Source organism: Pseudophryne corroboree, chromosome 5 (genome assembly GCF_028390025.1).
Source record: "Pseudophryne corroboree isolate aPseCor3 chromosome 5, aPseCor3.hap2, whole genome shotgun sequence".
Taxonomy (NCBI): Eukaryota; Metazoa; Chordata; class Amphibia; order Anura; family Myobatrachidae; genus Pseudophryne; species Pseudophryne corroboree.
Genome location: NC_086448.1, coordinates 397651158 through 397675576, shown reverse-complemented (window position 1 = coordinate 397675576; position 24419 = coordinate 397651158). Strand labels below are relative to the sequence as shown.

Genomic DNA, 24419 nt, shown 5'->3' with positions numbered 1-24419 from the left:
CTGGTGACCCAGTGGGAGTTCCAGTTGGTGTATGTGTTCCCTCCACTTCCACTAATACCAAAAATTCTCAAGATCATAAGAAGAGAAAAAGTTTGGGCGATCCTCATTGTCCCAGACTGGCCATGGAGGGCTAGGTATCCAGATCTTCAGGAGTTACTGATAGAAGATCCTCGGCCTCTTCCTCTTCGCAAGGACCTGCTTCAGCAGGGGCCGTTTGTTTATCAAGACTTACTGCGGCTATGTTTGACGGCATGGCTGTTGAGTGCCAGATCCTAGCCCGAAAGGGTATTCCCAACAAAGTCATTCCCACACTTATTCAGGCCAGGAAAAGAGTAACGTCTAGACATTACCATCGTATTTGGAGAAAATATGTATCTTGGTGTGAATCCAAAAATTCTCCAACGGTAGAGTTTCAATTAGGACGTCTTCTCCTATTTTTACAGGCTGGTTTGGATGCAGGCTTAAGATTGGGATCTATCAAGGTCCAAATTTCGGCCTTGTCCATTTTCTTTCAGAAACAGTTGGCTTCCCTTCCTGAAGTTGACGTACGTGAAGGGGGTTCAGCGCATCCAACCACCATTTGTGCCTCCTATGGCACCATGGGATCTTATCGTGGTGTTGCAGTTCCTTCAATCAGATTGGTTTGAACCTCTGCAAGAGGTTGAGTTAAGTTTCTCACTTGGAAAGTGGTCATGCTGTTGGCCTTGGCATCCGCAAGGCGGGTGTCTGAGTTAGGGGCCTTGTCTCACAAGAGCCCTTATTTGATCTTTCATGAAGATAGGGCTAAACTAAGAACACGTCAGCAATTTCTTCCAAAGGTTGTGTCTTCTTTCCATATGAACCAACCTATTGTGGTTCCAGTGGCTACTGACACCTTAGCTATTTCAAAGTCCTTGGATGTGGTCAAATATTTGAAGACTTATGTCACGAGAACAGCTTGTATAAGGAAAACAGAAGCATTGTTTATCCTGTATGATCCCAACAAGATTGGGTGTCCTGCTTCTAAGCAGACGATTACACGCTGGATCAGATGTACAATTCAACATGCTCATTCTATGGCTGGATTGCCGATACAGAGTTCGGTAAAGGCCCACTCTATGAGGAAAGTGGGTTCTTCCTGGGCGGCTGCCCGGAGTTTCTCGGCTTTACAGATTTGCCGAGCAGCTACTTGGTCCGGGGCAAACTGACTGCTGACGACCTTAAATTTGGTCAGTCGGTTCTGCAGGAACATCCGCACTCTCCCGCCCGTACTGGGAGCTTTGGTACATCCCCATGGTACTAAATGGACCCCAGCATACTCTATTACGTTAAAGAATATAGGATTTTAATATACCTACCGGTAAATCCTTTTCTCGTAGTCCGTAGAGGATGCTGGGCGCCCGCCCAGTGCTCCTTTTTTCCTGCATTATATTTTTTCATCTTAAACAAGTTATCACGTGTTAAGTTGTTTTTCAGCAGTTGCTGTAAAGTTATTCATGCTCGTTGGCATGTTTTGAGTTGATTGCCATGTTGTGCGGCATGGTTGAACGGTGTGAGCTGGTGTGCATCTCGCCACTAGCTTAAAGTACATCCCTCTCTCAAAGTTTGTCCGTCTCCTCGGGCACAGTTCCTATACTGAGGTCTGGAGGAGGGGCGTAGAGGGAGGAGCCAGTTCACACTGTAAACAAGTCTTAAAGTGCCGAAGGCTCCTGCGGACCAGTCTATACCCCATGGTACTAAATGGACCCCGGCATCCTCTACGGACTACGAGAAAAGGATTTACGGGTAGGTACATTAAAATCCTATTATCAAGTGACACATGTCACTGACAGTGGGCTTCTCATTCCTTGCACATTCGGACGTATGACTTTCCACCAGGGAAAGACTTTGCACTAGCATTGTCATAAAGGCAAAGGCACGACTGCAGCGAAAGGCACCAGTGCAGTTATGTCTGTGTCTGACTCATGATCTGCTAGATATTCTAGGGCAGATTCTATCTATCACTTACATTTCCTGCAGATTCAGTGGACCTTTGTCTGTGCCTGGTCCCCACTGCTGCATCTTCTGGGCAATGCTAATGACTTAAAATGAGTAGCATTACTAGCAATCGGAGGACTACATACAGCAGGCCAAGTGCTAGAATAGTTAATATTTGCAGTCTGATGACAAAATGTAAAATGTTGGCTCTTTTAGATCTCCTTGTGTAGGAGTGCATACTGCTTACTAGTGTTCACTCTAGGAGTGAAAAGGGGCATGGCGCCAGACTCCGGGGGCATGTGTGCGGCCGAAACGGGGGTGCGACCACGCAAATTAGGGGGCGTGGCCACTGCACGGCATCTATACACGCCGGGAGGGCAGGAAGTCGGCGGCTGTTTTAGCAGGGCGCCGCAAAAGGGGCAGGGCGGGTTTTGCTTGCTAAAAAACGGGCAGGGCGCGGCGCCCTGCTAAAACATCCTAGAGTGAACACTAGCTTACTACCCTTTTGCTAAAATTATATGTAATGTTGACTAGAATATATGCCTCAGCTGTTGTGTGCAGGTACGGTACTTTGTATAATGAAGTTAATATTTTCTCTAACGTCCTAAGTGGATGCTGGGGACTCCGTAAGGACCATGGGGATTAGCGGCTCCGCAGGAGACTGGGCACAACTAAAGAAAGCTTTAGGACTACCTGGTGTGCACTGGCTCCTCCCACTAAGACCCTCCTCCAGACCTCAGTTAGATTCTTGTGCCCGGCTGATCTGGATGCACACTAGGGGCTCTCCTGAGCTCCTAGAAAGAAAGTATATTTAGGTTTTTTATTTTACAGTGAGATCTGCTGGCAACAGACTCTCACTGCAGCGAGGGACTAAGGGGAGAAGAAGCGAACCTACCTAACAGGTGGTAGGTTGGGCTTCTTAGGCTACTGGACACCATTGGCTCCAGAGGGATCGACCGCAGGACGCGACCTTGGTGTTCGTTCCCGGAGCCGCGCCGCCGTCCCCCTTGCAGAGCCAGAAGCATGAAGAGTCCGGAAAATCGGCGGCAGAAGACTTCGGTCTTCACCAAGGTAGCGCACAGCACTGCAGCTGTGCGCCATTGCTCCTCATGTACACCTCACACTCCGGTCACTGATGGGTGCAGGGCGCTGGGGGGGGCGCCCTGAGGGCAATATATGACACCTTGGCTGGCAAATCTACATCATATATAGTCCTAGAGGCTATATAGATGTAAAATTACCCCTGCCAGTATTCCAGAAAAAGCGGGAGAAAGTCAGACGAAAAAGGGGCGGGGCTTCTCCCTCAGCACACTGGCGCCATTTTCTCTTCACAGTGCAGACAGCTCCCCAGGCTCTCCCTCTCCCCTGTAGTTTTCAGGCTCAAAGGGTTAAAAAGAGAGGGGGGGCACTAAATTTAGGCGCAATATATGTATACAAGCAGCTATTTGGGGAAAAATCACTCAGTTATAGTGTTAATCCCTGCATTATATAGCGCTCTGGTGTGTGCTGGCATACTCTCTCTCGGTCTCCCCAAAGGACTTTGTGGGGTCCTGTCCTCAGTCAGAGCATTCCCTGTGTGTGTGCGGTGTGTCGGTACGGCTGTGTCGACATGTTGGTTGAGGAAGGTTACGTGGAGGCGGAGCAGAGGCCGATAAATGGGATGTCGCCCCCTGTGGGGCCGACACCAGAGTGGATGGATAGGTGGAAGGTATTAACCGACAGTGTCAACTCCTTACATAAAAGGCTGGATGACGTAACAGCTGTGGGACAGCCGGCTTCTCAGCCCGCGCCTGCCCAGGCGTCTCAAAGGCCATCAGGGGCTCAAAAAAACGCCCGTTATCTCAGATGGCAGACACAGATGTCGACACGGAGTCTGACTCCAGTGTCGACGAGGTTGAGACATATACACAATCCACTAGGAACATCCGTTACATGATCTCGGCAATGAAAAATGTGTTACGCATTTTCTGACATGAACCCAAGTACCACATAAAAGGGGTTTTATTTTTGGGGAGAAAAAGCAGCCAGTGTTTTGTTCCCCATCAGATGAATGAATGAAGTGTGTAAAAAAGCGTGGTTTCCCCCGATAAGAAACTGGTAATTTCTAAAAAGTTACTGATGGCGTACCCTTTCCCGCCAGAGGTTAGGTCACGTTGGGAGATATCCCTTAGGGTGGATAAGGCGCTCACACGTTTGTCAAAAGGTGGCACTGCCGTCTTAGGATACGGCCACCTTGAAGGAACCTGCTGATAAAAAGCAGGAGGCGATCCTGAAGTCTGTATTTACACACTCAGGTTATATACTGAAACCTGCAATTGCCTCAGCATAAATAGTGCTGCTGCAGCGTGGTCTGATACCCTGTCAGATAATATTAATACGCTAAGACAGGGATAATATTTTGCTAACATTGAGCATATTTAAGACGTTGTCTTATATATAAAGGATGCACAGAGGGATATTTGCCGGCTGGCATCCAGAATTAATGCAATGTCCATTCTGCCAGGAGGGTATTAGAAACCCGGCAGTGGACAGGTGATGCTGCCTGTAAAAGGCACATGGAGTTTCTGCCTTATAAGGGTGAGGAATTGTTTGGGGATGGTCTCTGGGACCTCGTATCCACAGCAACAGCTGGGAATAAAAAACTTTTACCTCAGGTTTCCTCACAGCCTAAGAAAGCACCGTATTTTCAGGTACAGTCCTTTCGGCTTCAGAAAAGCAAGCGGGTCAAGGGCGCTTCCTTTCTGCACAGAGACAAGGGAAGAAGGAAAAAAGCTGCACCAGCAGCCAGTTCCCAGGATCAAAAATCTTCCCCCGCTTCCTCTGAGTCCACCGCATGACGCTGGGGCTCCACAGGTGGAGATAGGTGCGGTAGGGGCGCGTCTCGGGAGCTTCAGGGACCAGTGGGCTTGCCCACAGGTGGATCTCTAGGTTCTGCAAATAGTATCACAGGGATACAGGCTGGAGTTCGAGGCGACTCCCCCTCGCCGTTACCTTACATCAGCCTTGCCTGCTGCCCTCGGAGAAAGGTAGTACTGGCGGCAATTCACAAGCTGTACTTCCAGCAGGTGAAATCAAGGTACCCCTCCTTCAACAAGGCCGGGGTTACTATTCCAAAATGTTGTGGTACCGAAACCAGACTGTTCGGTGAGACCCATTCTAAAATGGGAAGCCTTGAACACTTATATACGAAGGTTCAAGTTCAAAATGGAATCGCTCAGGGCGATTATTGCAAGCCTGGAGAATTTCATGGTATCACTGGACATCAAGGATGATTACCTGCATGTCCCTATTTACCCTCTTCACCAGGAGTACCTCAATATTGTGGTACAGGATTGTCATTACCAATTCCAGACGTTGCCGTTGGTAAATACCTCGGTGCCGGGGACAGACCAAGGTAATGGCCGAAATAATTATCCCGTACTTGGACGATCTCCTTATAAAGGCGATGTCCAGGGAGCAGTTGTTCGGCGGAGTAGCACTATCTCGGGAAGTGCTACAACAGCACGGCTGGTTTCTGAATATTCCAAAGTCGCAGCTGGTTCCTACGACGCATCTACTGTTCCTGGGTATGGTTCTGGACACAGAACAGGATAAAAAGGTTTTCTCCCGGAGGAGAAGTCCAAGGAGTTGTTGTCTCTAGACAGAGACCTCCTAATACGTATACAGGTGATGCATCGGCGGATAACCCTGTCTCCAAGGGTCAGGGTGTCGCTGTTGTGGTGGCTGCAGAGTGCTCATCTTCTAGGGGGCCGCAGATTCGGCATACAGGACTTGGTCCTGGTGACCACGGATGCCAGCCTTCGAGGCTGGGGGGCAGTCACACACGGAAGGAACTTCCAAGGCTATGGAAAAGTCAGGAGACTTCCCTACACATAAATATTCTGGAACTGAGGGCCATTTACAATGCCCTAAGTCAGGCTAGACCCCTGCTTCAACACCGGCCGGTGCCGATCCAGTCAGACAACATCACGGCGGTCGCTCATGTAAACCGACAGGGCGGCACAAGAAGCAGGATGGCGATGGCAGAAGCCACAAGGATTCTCCGATGGGTGGAAAATCATGTGTCAGCAGTGTTCATTCTGGGAGTGGACAACTGAGAAGCAGACTTTCTCTGAAGACACGACCTCCACCCGGGAGAGTGGAGACTTCATCCAGAAGTCTTCCAAATGATTGTACACCGTTGGGAAAGGCCACAGGTGGACATGATGGCGTCCCGCCTCAACTAAAAGTTACAAAGATATTGCGCCAGGTCAAGGACCCTCAGGCGATAGCTGTGGACGCTCTGGTAACACCGTGGGTGTACCAGTCGGTGTATGTGTTCCCTTCTCTGCCTCTCTTACCCAGGGTAATGAGAATAATAAGATGGAGAGGAGTAAGAACTATACTCATTGTTCCGGGTTGGCCAAGAAGAGCTTGGTAACCAGAACTCCAAGAAATGATCTCAGAGGACCCATGGCCTCTGCCGCTCAGACAGGACCTGCTGCAGCAGGGGGCCTGTCTGTTCCAAGACGTACCGCGGCTGCGTTGACGGCATGGCGGTTGAACGCCGGATCCTGAAGGAAAAGGGAATTCCGGAGGAAGTTATCCCTACGCTATTTAAAGCTAGGAAAGAAGTGAACGCAAACCATTATCACCGCATATGGCGAAAATATGTTGCGTATTGTGAGGCCAGGAAGGCCCCAAAGGAGAAATTTCAGCTAGGTCGATTTCTGCACTTCCTACAGTCAGAGGTGACTATGGGCCTAAAATTGGGTTCCATTAAGGTCCAGATTTCGGCTCTATCGATTTTCTTCCAAAATAGAACTGGCTTCACTGTCTGAAGTTCAGACTTTTGTTAAGGGAGGGCTGCATAGTCAGCGTTTGTGCCTCCAGTGACACCGTGGGTTCTCTACGTAGTGTTGGATTTCCTGAAGTCGCATTGAGTTGAGCCACTTACATCCGTGGAGCTACAATACCTCACGGGGAAAGTGGTCATTCTGTGGACCTTGGCGTCGGCCAGGCGTGTATCAGAATTGGCGGCTTTGTCATGCAAAGCCCTTATCTGTATTTTATATGGATAAGGCGGAATTGAGGACTCGTTCCCAATTCCTTCCTAAGGTGGTAGCAGTTTTTCATGTGAACCAACCTATTGTGGTGCCTGCGGCTACTTGGGACTTGGAGGATTCCAAGTTTCTGGACGTAGTCAGGGCCCTGAAAAGTATATGTTTCCAGGACGGCTGGAGTCAGGAAAACTGACTCGCTATTCATCCTGTATGCACCCAACAAGCTGGGTGCTCCTGCTTCTAAGCAGACTATTGCTCGCTGGATCTGTAGCACGATTCAACTTGCGCATTCTGCGGCTGGACTGCCGCACCCTAAATCTGTAAAAGCCCATTCCACGAGGAAAGTGGGCTCTTCTTGGGCGGCTGCCCGAGGGGTCTCTGCTTTACAAATTTGCCGAGCTGTTACTTGGTCGGGTTCAAACACTCTTGCAAGAGTCTACAAGTTTGATACCCTGGCTGAGGAGGACCTAGAGTTTGCTCATTCGGTGCTGCAGAGTCATCCGCACTCTCCCGCCCGTTTGGGAGCTTTGGTATAATCCCCATGGTCCTTACGGAGTCCCCAGCATCCACTTAGGACGTTAGAGAAAATAAGATTTTACTCACCGGTAAATCTATTTCTCGTAGTCCGTAGTGGATGCTGGGCGCCCATCCCAAACGCGGATTGTCTGCAATACTTGTATATAGTTATTGCCTAACTAAAGGGTTATTGTTGAGCCATCTGTTGAGAGGCTCAGTTGTTATCATACTGTTAACTGGGTATAGTATCACGAGTTATACGGTGTGATTGGTGTGGCTGCTATGAGTCTTACCCAGGATTCAAAATCCTTCCTTATTGTGTCAGCTCTTCCGGGCACAGTATCCTAACTGAGGTCTGGAGGAGGGTCTTAGTGGGAGGAGCCAGTGCACACCAGGTAGTCCTAAAGCTTTCTTTAGTTGTGCCCAGTCTCCTGCGGAGCCGCTAATCCCCATGGTCCTTACGGAGTCCCCAGCATCCACTACGGACTACGAGAAATAGATTTACAGGTGAGTAAAATCTTATTTTAAAATCTGTCTAGGTTTCTAACTGTTCCAGTATGAGTTATGCAGTGTTTCTATCAGCCTTTAATTATCACGTTGTTCATAGTTTATTATTCTCCTTTTATGGGACAGAAAGTGACCTTTGTTCTTCCCCCACCTGCAACTCATGACTTATAATGAGAAAACATTTTCACATTGTTTTATAGTGTAAGAATGTAAAAAGATTGTGGAGAAAATGAGAGAGGATTACTTTCCCTGCTCTTTTGTAAATTTGTATTCATTTATTTTAATATAGCTTCCTGCTTGGTATGACCATTCTAGTTGAAACTTAGTATTTGTTGAATTCTAGTTATAATCTTCTATTCCTTTCTGTATTCATGTTTTATGTTCTTATACTGGCATTTGCACTTTCTTGCTTCCTCTCAGCGAATGGCCTAGAATAGCATGCTGAGGTTTTTTTTTTTTCTCTCATTATTTTTATTTACAGGATTTATCATACTATCTGGTATGCTTCTGGATGAGCTGAAAAATACATGGACCTGCAGGTTATGGTGGCACCCTATTCCGAGTGATAGTACACTGCAACCATCCGTGTTGTGTCATCTGTTCTTGTAGTAACCTATTCCACCCATGGTAATCTTATGTAGTGCGCACTAGACGGCTGCTTAGCCTGGTACCTTTCGTGAGTGGAATATGACCCGTGGAAGTTATTCCCAAAATGTCTGCACCAATCCTGCAGTATGCTTATTGTGCTTTCTAGCTTTCTGTTTTTAACTATTTCTGTGCCGTTTTCTACATTCTGTAATACCAATTCCATGTAAAATGTACCATGTTTCGGATGTCTGTAAAGAGACTGTGAGTCCTGCAGGAGAAAAGTGCTGTATAAACAAAATTATTTTTATTATTATTTGGGGGGCCTATCAGTTTCTGTTTGAACTTAATCTTTAGAGGTCACTACTGTAGCGGACTTGTGTACAACGAGAACAATGAGAAGTTGCAATCTCTGTGATAGAAGCTTCTAATGGTGCCTATACACTTGTGCGATGCCCCGCGACGTGACATTGCGGGGAATCGCACCGGCAGTTCTGGTGCGATGAAATCACACCTGACTGCCAAAGTGATTACCTTGCGATCATGCGATAGATACACCTGGCGGGTGCCTATCGCGCATCGCAGTGCGATATATTGCATGTTTTTTTTTAAAACGCATGCAATCGCACTGTGATGCGATAAATATTAAGTGCAGCACTTAATATCCTGCGACGCGACATTCGACCGGCGTGCCCGCACATCACGTCGCATGGTACCTAAAATGTGCATACAATCCTTCGATTTATCTCACAGATGCCGTTGAAATCAAAGGATTGTATGCCATCACACCAGTGTATGGGCTACATTAGTCCATCGTATCTGTCCCACCAGTTTCACACAGCCAGAGCTGGATTAAGGCTTCGGGGGGCCTGCGGTACTTAAGACAGGGGGGCCCTAAGATTTAAAATTAAAATCATAGTATCTTCAATCACTACAAAGAAAATTACAATTACGTTGTAAATTTGAAAGAATCTTTCAGACTAATCCATCTTAAAAGGAATATTTATTATTACAAGTTGAGTATCCCTTATCCAAAATGCTTGGGACCAGAAGTATTTTGGAGAACGGATTTTTCCGTATTTTAGAATAATTGCATACCATAATGAGATATCATGGTGATGGGACCTAAATCTAAGCAGAGAATGCATTTGTTTCATATACACCTTATACACACAGCCGGAAGGTAATTTTAATACAATATTTTTAATAACTTTTGAGTATTAAAATATTTGGATATGGGATACTCAAACTGTATTTAATATTTTACACAAAAACAAATCACATGGTGTAATCTAATTTCTCCCTAGTTCCTAATAAAAGTAGATATAATACACCCCAGAGAAATAAAATGAAACATAATGGTGTGACCACCGGCCTGTACTGACTGTTTCCTACGCCATAAAGAGTCCTAGCTGCCGCTGCACCCTATCGTTACTTACACTTCCCCAACCTATCCTTGACCTAGTGGTGGAACTAGAGAGTGGTGTGCTTTGGTGCAAAATTCACATTGCACCACACAGTATGAGTCAAAATTAACATTTCACCACACGATATGAGACGAAATTCACATTACGTCACATGGTATGAGCCAAAATTCACATTACGTCACATGGTATGCGCCAAAATTCACGTTACGTAACACGGTATGAGCCAAAATTTACATTACGCCACACAGTATAAGATAAAATTCACATTATGCCACACTGTATGAGCCAAAATTTTACATTCTGGCACACAGCAAGAGATAATATTCACATTACGTCACACAGTATGAGCCGAAATTTACATTACGCAACACAGTATGAGACAAAATTTACACTCTACTACACAGTATGAGCCAAAATTTACATTATGCCACACAGTATGAAGTTCAAGCAGGAAGGCGGAAACCTACTTCTGATTGCTCTGCCGTGGCCCAGGCTGCACTGGTTCTTCGATCTACAGGGCCTCTCGTTAGATCGTCCCCTTCTACTTCCACAACGACCAGATCTCCTTGTTCAGGGCCTGTGTTTGTTTACCAGGACTTGGCCTGTCTGGATTTGACGGCATGGCTCTTGAAGCTTCCGTCCTGAGGGCCAAGGGTTTTTCTGAGGCGGTGGTTCAAACTATGTTGAAGGCCTGTAAGCCGGCTTCTGCTCGGATTTACCTTAGGGTCTGGAATGCTTACTTTACTTGGTGTGCGTCTCACAATCATGACGTTTTCAAGTTTCGCACGGCCAAACTGTTGGCCTTTCTGCAACAGGGCCTGGATTTAGGCCTGCGTCTGTCCTCCCTCAAGGTTCACATTTCTGCCTTGTCGGTTTGGTTTCATAGAATGATCGCTACCCTTCCGGATGTTCATACATTCAATCAGGGCGTTTTGTGGACTCAGTCTCCTTATGTACCTCCTGTGGACCCTTGGGATTTGTCGGTGGTACTGGAGGCCCTGCAAGAGTATCCATTTGAACCTCTTGCCTCTGCTGACCTTAAGTGGCTTTCCCTTAAGGTGCTATTTTTGCTGGCTATTGCTTCAGCTAGACGGGTCTCGGACTTTGGTGCCTTATCCTGTAAATCCCCCCCCCCCCCCCATTTGATTTTTCACTGGGACCGGGCGGTTCTTAGAAAGCGCCCAGGTTATTTACCCAAGGTGGTGTCTTCCTTTCACCTTAACAAGGAGTTTGTGGTTCCGGCCTTTAATTCTCCTGAGTTGTCCCCCAAAGAACGGTCTTTGGATGTCATACGGGCTCTCCGTATCTATGTGAAGAGAACGTCCTCCATTACTGTACTGTTTGGTTTTCACAAACGTGGCTGGCCTGCTTCCAAGCAGACTCTGGCCAGATGGATTAGAATGGTGATTGCACATGCTTATGTACAGGCTGGTTGTCCGGTTCCTGTTGCTATTGAAGCCCATTCTACTCGGTCGGTAGGACCTTCTTGGGCCGCCCACCGTGGTGCGACCCTTGAACAATTGTGCAAGGCGGCTACGTGGTCCTCAGGGAACACGTTTAGAAGGTTCTATGCCTTCGATACTTCCACCTCCCAGGATGCTTCCTTTGGACACCGGGTTCTTGTGCCCGCTACAATGCGTCCCCTCCCATAAGGAACTGCTTTAGGACATCCCCGATGTTAATCCTTGTGGAGCCCAGTATACCCTGCAGCAGAAAATGAGACTTATGGTAAGAACTTACCGTTGTTAAATCTCTTTCAGCGAGGTACACTTGGCTCTACAAGGCGCCCACACTGACGCACTTAGCTTCTTTGGGTTGGTATGGCATAGCCACTGACACCCTCTCCTGTGGCGAGTGTGTGGTGTAATTGGCTACGAGCGATTGTCGTCTCTAGTACCTGCTACTGCATTGGGCTGGTTAACGAAACTGAGCTCCTGTGCACGGAGGCGGGGTTATAGAGGAGGCGGCGCTGTGCATCTTGGGAACAGTCAAAGCTTTGAGCCTGTTGGTGCCTCGGATCAAGATCCTACTCTACACCCCGATGTGAATCCTTGTGGAGCCCAGTGTAACTCGCAGAAAGATTTAACAACGGTAAATTCTTACCATAAATCTCGTTTTTTAAAGAGATAATTTTAATTTCTCTAACGTCCTAAGTGGATGCTGGGGACTCCGTAAGGACCATGGGGAATAGCGGCTCCGCAGGAGACTGGGCACTCTAAAGAAAGCTTTAGGACTATCTGGTGTGCACTGGCTCCTCCCCCTATGACCCTCCTCCAAGCCTCAGTTAGATCTCTGTGCCCGAACGAGAAGGGTGCACACTAGGGGCTCTCCTGAGCTTCTTAGTGAAAGTTTTAGTTTAGGTTTTTTATTTTCAGTGAGACCTGCTGGCAACAGGCTCACTGCATCGAGGGACTAAGGGGAGAAGAAGCGAACTCACCTGCGTGCAGAGTGGATTGGGCTTCTTAGGCTACTGGACATTAGCTCCAGAGGGACGATCACAGGCCCAGCTTGGATGGGTCCCAGAGCCGCGCCGCCGGCCCCCTTACAGAGCCAGAAGGCAGAAGAGGTCCGGAAAATCGGCGGCAGAAGACGTCCTGTCTTCAACAAGGTAGCGCACAGCACTGCAGCTGTGCGCCATTGCTCTCAGCACACTTCACACTCCGGTCACTGAGGGTGCAGGGCGCTGGGGGGGGCGCCCTGAGACGCAATAATAAACACCTTGGATGGCAAAAAATGCATCACATATAGCTCCTGGGCTATATGGATGCATTTAACCCCTGCCAAAATACATAAAAAAACGGGAGATAGGCTCCGCCCCCTTATCGGCGGCCTTATCTCCTCAGCACACTGGCGCCATTTTCCCTCACAGCTCCGTTGGAGGGAAGCTCCCTGGCTCTCCCCTGCAGTCACTACACTACAGAAAGGGTTAAAAAAGAGAGGGGGGTACAAATTAGGCGCAGTATTAACTATACAGCAGCTATAAGGGGAAAAACACTTATATAAGGTTATCCCTGTATATATATATATATATATAGCGCTCTGGTGTGTGCTGGCAAACTCTCCCTCTGTCTCCCCAAAGGGCTAGTGGGGTCCTGTCCTCTATCAGAGCATTCCCTGTGTGTGTGCTGTGTCGGTACGTTTGTGTCGACATGTATGAGGAGAAAAATGATGTGGAGACGGAGCAGATTGCCTGTAATAGTGATGTCACCCCCTAGGGGGTCGACACCTGAGTGGATGAACTGTTGGAAGAAATTACGTGACAGTGTCAGCTCTGTATAAAAGACAGTGGTTGACATGAGACAGCCGGCTACTCAGCTTGTGCCTGTCCAGACGTCTCATAGGCCGTCAGGGGCTCTAAAGCGCCCGTTACCTCAGATGGCAGATATAGACGCCGATACTGACTCCAGTGTCGACGGTGAAGAGACAAATGTGACTTCCAGTAGGGCCACACGTTACATGATTGAGGCAATGAAAAATGTTTTACACATTTCTGATAATACGAGTACCACCAAAAAGGGGTATTATGTTCGGTGAGGAAAAACTACCTGTAGTTTTCCTGAATCTGAGAAATTAAATGAGGTGTGTGATGATGCGTGGGTTTCCCCCGATAACAACTGATAATTTCTAAAATGTTATTGGCATTATATCCTTTCCCGCCAGAGGTTAGGGTGCGTTGGGAAACACCCCCTAGGGTGGATAAAGCGCTCACACGCTTGTAAGGGCTCTATCCTCTCCTGAGATGGCCGCCCTTAAGGATCCTGCTGATAGAAAGCAGGAGGGTATCCTAAAATGTATTTACACACATACTGGTGTTATACTGCGACCAGCAATCGCCTCAGCCTGGATGTGCAGTGCTGGGTTGGCGTGGTCGGATTCCCTGACTGAAAATATTGATACCCTAGATAGGGACAGTATATTTTTGCCTATAGAGCATTTGAAAGATGCATTTCTATATATGCGTGATGCACAGCGGAATATTTGCCGACTGGCATCAAGTCTAAGTGCGTTGTCCATTTCTACCAGTAGAGGGTTATGGACACGTCAGTGGTCAGGTGATGCGTATTCCAAACGGCATTTGGAAGTATTGCCTTATTAAGGGGAGGAGTTATTTGGGGTCGGTCTTTCAGACCTGGTGGCCACGGCAACAGCTGGGAAATCCACGTTTGTACCCCAGGTCGCCTCTCAACATGAGAAGACGCCGTATTATCAGGCGCAGTCTTTTCGTGGATAAGCGGGCAAAAGGTTCCTCATTTCTGCCCCGTGACAGAGGGAGAGGAAAAAGGCTGCAGAAATCAGCCAGTTCCCAGGAACAGAAACCCTCTCCCGCCTCTGCCAAGCCCTCAGTATACGCTGGGGCTTTACAAGCAGAATCAGGCACGGTGGGGGGCCCGTCTCAATGAATTTCAGCGCGCAGTGGGCTCACTCGCAAGTAGACCCCTGGATCCTTCAGGTGATATCTCAGGGGTACAAATTAGAATTTGAGACGTCTCCCCCTCGCCGTTTCCTAAAGTCGGCTTTACCGATGTCTCCTTCTGACCGGGAGACAGTTTTGGAAGCCATTCACAAGCTGTATTCCCAGCAGGTGATAATCAAGGTACCCCTCCTGCAACAGGGAACGGGGTATTATTCCACACTGTTGTGGTACCGAAGCCGGACGGCTCGGTGAGACCGATTCTAAATCTAAAATCTTTGAACACTTACATACAGAGGTTCAAATTCAAGATTGAGTCACTCAGAGCAGTGATTGCGAACCTGGAAAAAGGGGACTACATGATGTCTCGGGACATCAAGGATGCTTACCTTCATGTCAAAATTTACCCTTCTCACCAAGGGTACCTCAGGTTTATGGTACAGAACTGTCACTATCAGTTCAGACGCTGCCGTATGGATGGTCCACGGCACCCCGTGGTAATGGCCGAAATGATGATATTCCTTCAAAGGAAGGGAATTTTAGTTATCCCTTACTTGGACGATTCCCCGATAAGGGTAAGATCCAGGGAACAGTTGGAGGTCGGTGTAGCACTATCTCAGGTAGTGTTGCTGCAGCACGGTTGGATTCTCAATATTCCAAAATCGCAGCTGGTTCCGACGACTTGTCTTCTGTTCCTAGGGATGATCCTGGACACAGTCCAGAAAAAGGTGTTTCTCCCGGAGGAGAAAGCCAGGGAGTTATCCGAGCTAGTCAGGAACCTCCTAAAACCGAGCCAAGTCTCAGTGCATCAATGCACAAGGGTTCTGGGTAAAATGGTGGCTTCCTACGAAGCAATCCCATTCGGCAGATTCCACGCAAGAACTTTCCAGTGGGACCTGCTGGACAAATGGTCCGGGTCGCATCTTCAGATGCATCAGCGGATAACCCTGTCACCAAGGACAAGGGTGTCCCTCCTGTGGTGGTTGCAGAGTGCTCATCTTCTAGAGGGCCGCAGATTCGCCATTCAGGACTGGGTCCTGGTAACCACGGATGCCAGCCTGCGAGGCTGGGGAGCAGTCACACAGGGAAGGAATATCCAGGACTTATGGTCAAAGCCTGGAGACATCACTTCACATAAATATCCGGAAGCTAAGGGACATGTACAATGCTCTAAGCTTAGCAAGACCTCTGCTTCAAGGTCAGCCGGTGTTGATCCAGTCGGACAACATCACGGCAGTCACCCACGTAAACAGACAGGGTGGCACAAGAAGCAGGAGGGCAATGGCAGAAGCTGCAAGGATTCTTCGCTGGGCGGAAAATCATGTGATAGCACTGTCAGCAGTATTCATTCCGGGAGTGGACAACTGGGAAGCAGACTTCCTCAGCACGACCTCCACCCGGGAGAGTGGGGACTTCACCCAGAAGTCTTCCACATGATTATAAACCGTTGGGAAAAACTCGACAGGTATTGCGCCAGGTCCAGGGACCCTCAGGCAATAGCTGTAGACGCTCTGGTAACACCGTGGGTGTACCAGTCAGGGTATGTGTTCCCTCCTCTGCCTCTCATACCCAAGGTACTGAGATTGATAAGATGGAGAGGAGTAAGCACTATATTCGTGGTTCCGGATTGGCCAAGAAGGATTTGGTAACCGGAACTTCAAGAGATGCTCACGGAGGATCCGTGGCCTCTACCTCTAAGAAGGGACCTGCTCCAGCAAGGACCCTGTCTGTTCCAAGACTTACCGCGGCTGCGTTTGACGGCATGGCGGTTGAACGCCGGATCCTGAAGGAAAAAAGGCATTCCGGATGAAGTCATCCCTATCCTGATCAAAGCCAGGAAGGATGTAACCGCAAAAACATTATCACCGCAATTGGCGAAAATATGTTGCGGGGTGCGAGGCCAGTAAGGCCCGACGGTGGAAATTCAACTGGGTCGATTCCTACATTTCCTGCAAACAGGAGTGTCTATGGGCCTGAAATTGGGGTCCATTAAGGTTCAAATTTCGGCCCTGTCAATTTTCTTCCAAAAAGAACTAGCTTCAGTCCCTGAAGTTCAGACGTTTGTAAAAGGGGTACTGCATATACAGCCTCCTTTTGTGCCTCCAGTGGCACTTTGGGATCTCAATGTAGTTTTGGGTTCCAAAAGTCACATTGGTTTGAACCACTTAAATCTGTGGAGTTAAAATATCTCACATGGAAAGTGGTCATGCTGTTGGCCCTGGCCTGGGCCAGGCGCGTGTCAGAATTGGCGGCTTTATCCTGAAAAAGCCCTTATCTGATGTTCCATTCAGACAGGGCGGAATTGAGGACTCGTCCTCAGTTTCTCCCTAAGGTGGTTTCAGCGTTTCACCTGAACCAACCTATTTGTGGTGCCTGCGGCTACTAGGGACTTGGAGGACTCCAAGTTGCTAGACGTTGTCAGGGCCCTGAAAATATATGTTTCCAGGAGGGCTGGAGTCAGGAAATCTGACTCGCTGTTTATCCTGTATGCACCCAACAAGCTGGGTGCTCCTGCTTCTAAGCAGACTATTGCTCGTTGGATTTGTAGTACAATTCAGCTTGCACATTCTGTGGCAGGCCTGCCACAGCCAAAAATCTGTAAAGGCCCACTCCACAAGGAAGGTGGGCTCATCTTGGGCGGCTGCCCGAGGGGTCTCGGCTTTACAACTTTGCCGAGCAGCTACTTGGTCAGGAGCAAATGCGTTTGTAAAATTATACAAAATTGATATCCTGGCTGAGGAGGACCTGGAGTTCTCTCATTTGGTGCTGCAGAGTCATCCGCACTCTCCCGCCCGTTTGGGAGCTTTGGTATAATCCCCATGGTCCTTACGGTGTCCCCAGCATCCACTTAGGACGTTAGAGAAAATAAGAATTTACTTACCGATAATTCTATTTCTCATAGTCCGTAGTGGATGCTGGGCGCCCATCCCAAGTGCGGATTGTCTGCAATACTTGTACATAGTTATTGTTACAAAAATCGGGTTATTATTGTTGTGAGCCATCTTTCAGAGGCTCCTCTGTTATCATGCTGTTAACTGGGTTCAGATCACAGGTTATACGGTGTGATTGGTGTGGCTGGTATGAGTCTTACCCGGGATTCAAAATCCTTCCTTATTGTGTACGCTCGTCCGGGCACAGTATCCTAACTGAGGCTTGGAGGAGGGTCATAGGGGGAGGAGCCAGTGCACACCAGATAGTCCTAAAGCTTTCTTTAGATGTGCCCAGTCTCCTGCGGAGCCGCTATTCCCCATGGTCCTTACGGAGTCCCCAGCATCCACTACGGACTATGAGAAATAGAATTATCTGTAAGTAAATTCTTATTTTAACATTAAAATACTCAATACAGGCAATCAAAATCCCATTATTTTTCTTTCATTGCCTTTTAAAGTATACTTTAAAGTTCATTTTAAACCAAAAAAGAACATGATTAGTGTGGGCAATCCCGGGCCATTTTTTTCAATCCCAGGAATCGGGATTGAAAAACTATCTGCTTTTTCAATGTGTCCCACCCCCCTTGCCCTGACCAGCCCAGATAACTCCCCACAATCTGGACGGAAGGGAGGGTGGGATACTTCCTGTGAGATCTGGCGGACGGGAAGTGCATGGTGGCGGTGAGGTCCGGTGTGTGTGTGTGTGGCTGGCTGCGCAGCGTGACCTCTGACTTCACGTCACGCTGCGCCCAGCCGGAGCCAGGGGGAGGTGACTAGGGGGAGCCTCCTGAGGACATTCAATGCTGTCCGGCATATAAAAAAATAGTTGCTGGCCAATTCCGAAATCCCTGGGATTGGAAGTTCCAATCCCGGGATTGAATCCTAGCCAATTTTAGGACTGGATCCCACCAATTCCGTATTTGGCCACTCTTGACATAACTCATCTGCCTTAAGTTGATAATTCTGATTGAACCCACTTTTTGTTTTTGCACCATAAAAATTCAGTATGAAGTAAAGGAATATATAATGAACAGTCAGGCAAGATTGCTAAAAAAAAAGTTTTCTGGAATCTTCATATTTTGATTGACAAAGTGTAAAAATGTCTGAGATACGTGGGTTAGGCACCGAGATGTGAATTGTTTTCCTGATACACCTCCGAAAAAAACCTGAGCATCCAGAGTGGCATTTCCCAGCAATTTTTCGTAACTTTGACCCTCTATATATCAAACGCTGTGAGGCCTAGAGAAGAAATATTTGACATGGGTTAGTTATGTCAGTGGTTCCCAAACTGTGTGCCTAGGTACCCTGGGGTGACTCAGGACACTAGCAGGGGTGACTTGGATTGGTGGTCCAGGACCAATTCTAACTATTTCTGGTCAAAGTAATAGACAAAACCAGTGTTTGTGGCAGCCAATTATAAAATATGAGGACAAACAGAAGCAAATATTGTCCCACAAAACACTAAATAAACTAAGGATGACATATAAACATAATTTACTTATTGTTTTCTAAAATTCTCAATAAGAAACTTTTGGCCTAGAGGTGCCGTGAAAAAATTCTGATACTCTAAGGTGCCATGATTCAAAAAAGTTTAGGAACCACTGAGCTATGTGGTATTATCAATTGTAGAAAAGTATCATGCAAATCTGAGTCGGTGGGTGTCATGCCTGGGTGAACCGACATGGGGGCTAATTCCGACCTGATCGCTGCTGTGTGTTTTCGCACAAGGCCGATAAGGTCTGAACTGCACATGTGCCTCAGTGCGTATGTGCATGCCAGAGATGCTATCTGCACCCCAGCCCAGCAATCGCCTCTGCCTGATTGACGGGCAGAGGTGTTCGCTGGGCGGGGGGGGGGGGGAGCGGGAGTTGGGCCGCCATTTTGGGGGCACTGTCCGGGTGATGCAGGCATGCCCGGACTGTACATGGGGTGGGCCGCGGCAACCTGGGATGCGACAAGTAGCTGCCTGCCAGCGCGCAGGAGCTGCGCAGGTAGGGAGCTACTTGTCAAGTACAAATGCTTTTGTACATACGTGTGTGTGTGTGTGTGGGGAGGGGGGGGGTAGGGCCTGAAATGTGGGGCGGACTAGCTCCGTGGGCGTACTTCCGCATGTCAGAGTAAAAATGTAGCACATCTACGATCAACTCTGAATTACCCTCATGGAATGTCCCCATATCAATAAAATAGTAAGAAGGTTTATTTGTCATTTGCCTGATCTACCATCGCAAATAACTTTGATGCAGAACTTATGGTTTATTGGTCTGCTAGGAGAGAATAATGGGGGACCACATTAGGGAATGTGGCTACAAAAACCTCTGATTAAGCTTGTCAGCTCTTGGTTTGAGGACCCTATGTGACAGGACTGGATTGCATTTCTCCCCCTCCTCTGTGCAGTGGATCCCTTCATTGTACAGTACCCTGGCCTCTTTTGCCACTGTAGGGAGAGTCACACTCTGATTTCTTCACTCACTCTCTCATGATGAACTTGACCACCAACTGCTGGGAGCCGGTGGTGTTCAGCTCTGGCAAGAAGTTGGCATCTGCCCCAATCGCCTTCGCTCCCATTATCTTCAGCAGATCTGCGCTCTCTGCCTCAGTCTCTCACACACTGGCTGCTGCTTTCTCCTACGTCACAGCAGGGTACACTGTGGGCTATTCGCGGCTCCTCCAAAGGCCATTTTTTTTTTGGGGATGCGCCTGCTGCCCTCACTAACTGCTCCTGTACGTATGAGCTGTCCTATTGGAGCTGAGAGCTGCTGCTAAGTCAGGTGCCCAGGTCGCAAACATCCACTGGCCCTAGACAGGCTTGAATGCATCTAGACCACAGGTTCTCAAACTCGGTCCTCAGGACCCCACACGGTGCATGTTTTGCAGGTCTCCTCGCAGAATCAAAAGTGAAATAATTAGCTTCACCTGGACCTTTTAAAATGTGTCAGTGAGTAATTAATACACCTGCTAGGTTAACTGCAAAACATACACTGTGTGGGGTCCTGAGGACCGTGTTTGAGAACCCCTGATCTAGACATTCCAAATGCCCTAGCCCAGGGCTGGCCAAACCGGTCCTCGAGATCTACCAACAGTTCATGTTTTCCAGGCCTCCTGGAGATCTGTAGAATTGTCAGTTAGGAATGAATGCAGCACATCTTCATTAGTAATGACTACACCTGTGCACCAGCTAGGTGGTCTGGAAAATGTGAACTGTTGGTAGATCTTGAGGACTGGTTTGGCCAGCCCTGCCCTAGCCTTTTACTTAGTTTGATTATGCCTAGGGCTGTCTCTGCCTGTGCCATGCTTATGCAGTGACATGAGAATTTCATTATCACAGCGTCATTGATGTTCTATGCTTTTTTACATACTGACTATAGAGTCTCCTGCAGGAGTGAATACCAGCGATCTGATACTGATTATCAAGGTCACTGCAAATGTCATGGTAATACAAAATGACGAAGGGGGCGATTTTAACAAAAATCGCATTTCCAATTTGATCTGAGCGCAATGTTACCACCTAAGATCGCATTGCAGGATGCGATTTTACTGGGCAGATGTATCAATTTACACCTGGGCCAATATTTACTAAAAATCCGAGTTTGTCCGATTTGTGTTTTTTTTTTTTTTCTAAGTCCCAACACGGGAATTCACGAAGCACAAATCTCGGCAGTGTTTGGGCTATTCGTAATGGTTTGATCTGCAAAGTTCAGAAATACGAATGAATAGACCATCGGTCAAACGCGGCTGTTATTTCATACAACACGGGTATTCACTATTCATTCGTATTTGGGTGTTAGTCTCTGAGTGGTCAAGTGCGGGTGTATTTTTTTGCGAATCGTTAAAAAAAGCAGCAAAAAAAATAGACCTGCTTTTTCCAGTCGAGTTTGGATAACCATGCATCAGTGAGATCTGTGCCCCCCTCCTAAGCATAACCAGCCTCGGGCTCTTTGAGCCAGTCCTGGTTGAAAAAATATGGGGGAAAAAATGCCAGGGGTTCCCCCATATTTGATCAACCAGCACCGGGCTATGCGCCTGGTCCTGGTGCCAAAAATATGGGGGACAAAGTGTAGGGGTCCCCCGTATTTTTGGAACCAGCACCGGGCTCCACTAGTCAGAGGGATAATGCCACAGCCAGGGGACACTTTTATTGTGGTCCTGGCGGCCCTGGCATTACATCCCCAACTAGTCACCCCTGGCCCGGGTACCCTGGAGGAGTGGGAACCCCTTAAATCAAGGGATCCCCCCCCCCCCCCTCCAGCTCCCCAAGGGCCAGGGGTGAAGCCTGAGGCTGTCCCCCCCCCCCCCCCCCCCCCACCCCCCACCCCCATCCAAGGGCGGCATATGAGGGGCTGATAGCCAAGTGTAAAAAAAAAAAGAATATTGTTTTCTCTAACGTCCTAAGTGGATGCTGGGGACTCCATAAGGACCATGGGGAATAGCGGCTCCGCAGGAGACTGGGCACATCTAAAGAAAGCTTTAGGACTATCTGGTGTGCACTGGCTCCTCCCCCTATGACCCTCCTCCAAGCCTCAGTTAGATCTCTGTGCCCGAACGAGAAGGGTGCACACTAGGGGCTCTCCTGAGCTTCTTAGTGAAAGTTTTAGTTTAGGTTTTTTATTTTCAGTGAGACCTGCTGGCAACAGGCTCACTGCATCGAGGGACTAAGGGGAGAAGAAGCGAACTCACCTGCGTGCAGAGTGGATTGGGCTTCTTAGGCTACTGGACATTAGCTCCAGAGGGACGATCACAGGCCCAGCCATGGATGGGTCCCAGAGCCGCGCCGCCGGCCCCCTTACAGAGCCAGAAGGCAGAAGAGGTCCGGAAAATCGGCGGCAGAAGACGTCCTGTCTTCAACAAGGTAGCGCACAGCACTGCAGCTGTGCGCCATTGCTCTCAGCACACTTCACACTCCGGTCACTGAGGGTGCAGGGCGCTGGGGGGGGGCGCTCTGAGACGCAATAAAAACACCTTGGATGGCAAAAAAATGCATCACATATAGCTCCTGGGCTATATGGATGCATTTAACCCCTGCCAGAATACATAGAAAAATGGGAGATAGGCTCCGCCCCCTTATCGGCGGCCTTATCTCCTCAGCACACTGGCGCCATTTTCCCTCACAGCTCCGTTGGAGGGAAGGTCCCTGGCTCTCCCCTGCAGTCACTACACTACAGAAAGGGTTAAAAAAGAGAGGGGGGCACTAATTAGGCGCAGTATAAACAATACAGCAGCTATAAAGGGAAAAACACTTATATAAGGTTATCCCTGTGTATATATATATATAGCGCTCTGGTGTGTGCTGGCAAACTCTCCCTCTGTCTCCCCAAAGGGCTAGTGGGGTCCTGTCCTCTATCAGAGCATTCCCTGTGTGTGTGCTGTGTCGGTACGTTTGTGTCGACATGTATGAGGAGAAAAATGATGTGGAGACGGAGCAGATTGCCTGTAATAGTGATGTCACCCCCTAGGGGGTCGACACCTGAGTGGATGAACTGTTGGAAGGAATTACGTGACAGTGTCAGCTCTGTATAAAAGACAGTGGTTGACATGAGACAGCCGGCTACTCAGCTTGTGCCTGTCCAGACGTCTCATAGGCCGTCAGGGGCTCTAAAACGCCCGTTACCTCAGATGGCAGATATAGACGCCGACACGGATACTGACTCCAGTGTCGACGGTGAAGAGACAAATGTGACTTCCAGTAGGGCCACACGTTACATGATTGAGGCAATGAAAAATGTTTTACACATTTCTGATAATACGAGTACCACCAAAAAGGGGTATTATGTTCGGTGAGGAAAAACTACCTGTAGTTTTCCTGAATCTGAGAAATTAAATGAGGTGTGTGATGATGCGTGGGTTTCCCCCGATAACAACTGATAATTGCTAAAATGTTATTGGCGTTATATCCTTTCCCGCCAGAGGTTAGGGTGCGTTGGGAAACACCCCCTAGGGTGGATAAAGCGCTCACACGCTGGTAAGAACAAGGGCTCTACCCTCTCCTGAGATGGCCGCCCTTAAGGATCCTGCTAATAGAAAGCAGGAGAGTATCCTAAAATGTATTTACACACATACTGGTGTTATACTGCGACCAGCAATCGCCTCAGCCTGGATGTGCAGTGCTGGGTTGGCGTGGTCGGTTTCCCTGACTGAAAATATTGATACCCTAGATAGGGACAGTATATTTTTGCCTATAGAGCATTTAAAAGATGCATTTCTATATATGCGTGATGCACAGCGGAATATTTGCCGACTGGCATCAAGTCTAAGTGCGTTGTCCATTTCTACCAGTAGAGGGTTATGGACACGTCAGTGGTCAGGTGATGCGTATTCCAAACGGCATTTGGAAGTATTGCCTTATTAAGGGGAGGAGTTATTTGGGGTCGGTCTTTCAGACCTGGTGGCCACGGCAACAGCTGGGAAATCCACGTTTGTACCCTAGGTCGCCTCTCAACATGAGAAGACGCCGTATTATCAGGCGCAGTCTTTTCGTGGACAAGCGGGCAAAAGGTTCCTCATTTCTGCCCCGTGACAGAGAGAGAGGAAAAAGGCTGCAGAAATCAGCCAGTTCCCAGGAACAGAAACACTCTCCCGCCTCTGCCAAGCCCTCAGTATGACGCTGGGGCTTTACAAGCAGAATCAGGCACGGTGGGGGGCCCGTCTCAATTAATTTCAGCGCGCAGTGGGCTCACTCGCAAGTAGACCCCTGGATCCTTCAGGTGATATCTCAGGGGTACAAATTAGAATTCGAGACGTCTCCCCCTCGCCGTTTCCTAAAGTCGGCTTTACCGATGTCTCCTTCTGACAGGGAGACAGTTTTGGAAGCCATTCACAAGCTGTATTCCCAGCAGGTGATAATCAAGGTACCCCTCCTGCAACAGGGAACGGGGTATTATTCCACACTGTTGTGGTACCGAAGCCGGACGGCTCGGTGAGACCGATTCTAAATCTAAAATCTTTGAACACTTACATACAGAGGTTCAAATTCAAGATTGAGTCACTCAGAGCAGTGATTGCGAACCTGGAAAAAGGGGACTACATGATGTCTCGGGACATCAAGGATGCT

The 24419-nt window shown here is 48.3% G+C and overlaps 1 protein-coding gene across 2 annotated transcripts in view; it reads left to right on the top strand.

Moving 5' to 3' along the window:
• The window catches only part of EPB41L4B (erythrocyte membrane protein band 4.1 like 4B), a 574953-nt gene that overhangs the window by 21329 nt on the left and 529205 nt on the right, over positions 1 to 24419 (top strand). Inside the window, exon 2 of one of the 2 annotated variants that reach the window (XM_063922726.1) lies at positions 8503 to 8648. The exons of the other annotated variant lie outside the window; for it this stretch is intronic. Within the exon in view, the coding sequence (XP_063778796.1) occupies positions 8646 to 8648 (3 nt within the window). The 5' untranslated portion in view covers positions 8503 to 8645. The remainder of the gene's footprint in view (positions 1 to 8502; positions 8649 to 24419) is intronic. 2 annotated transcript variants of the gene reach the window in all.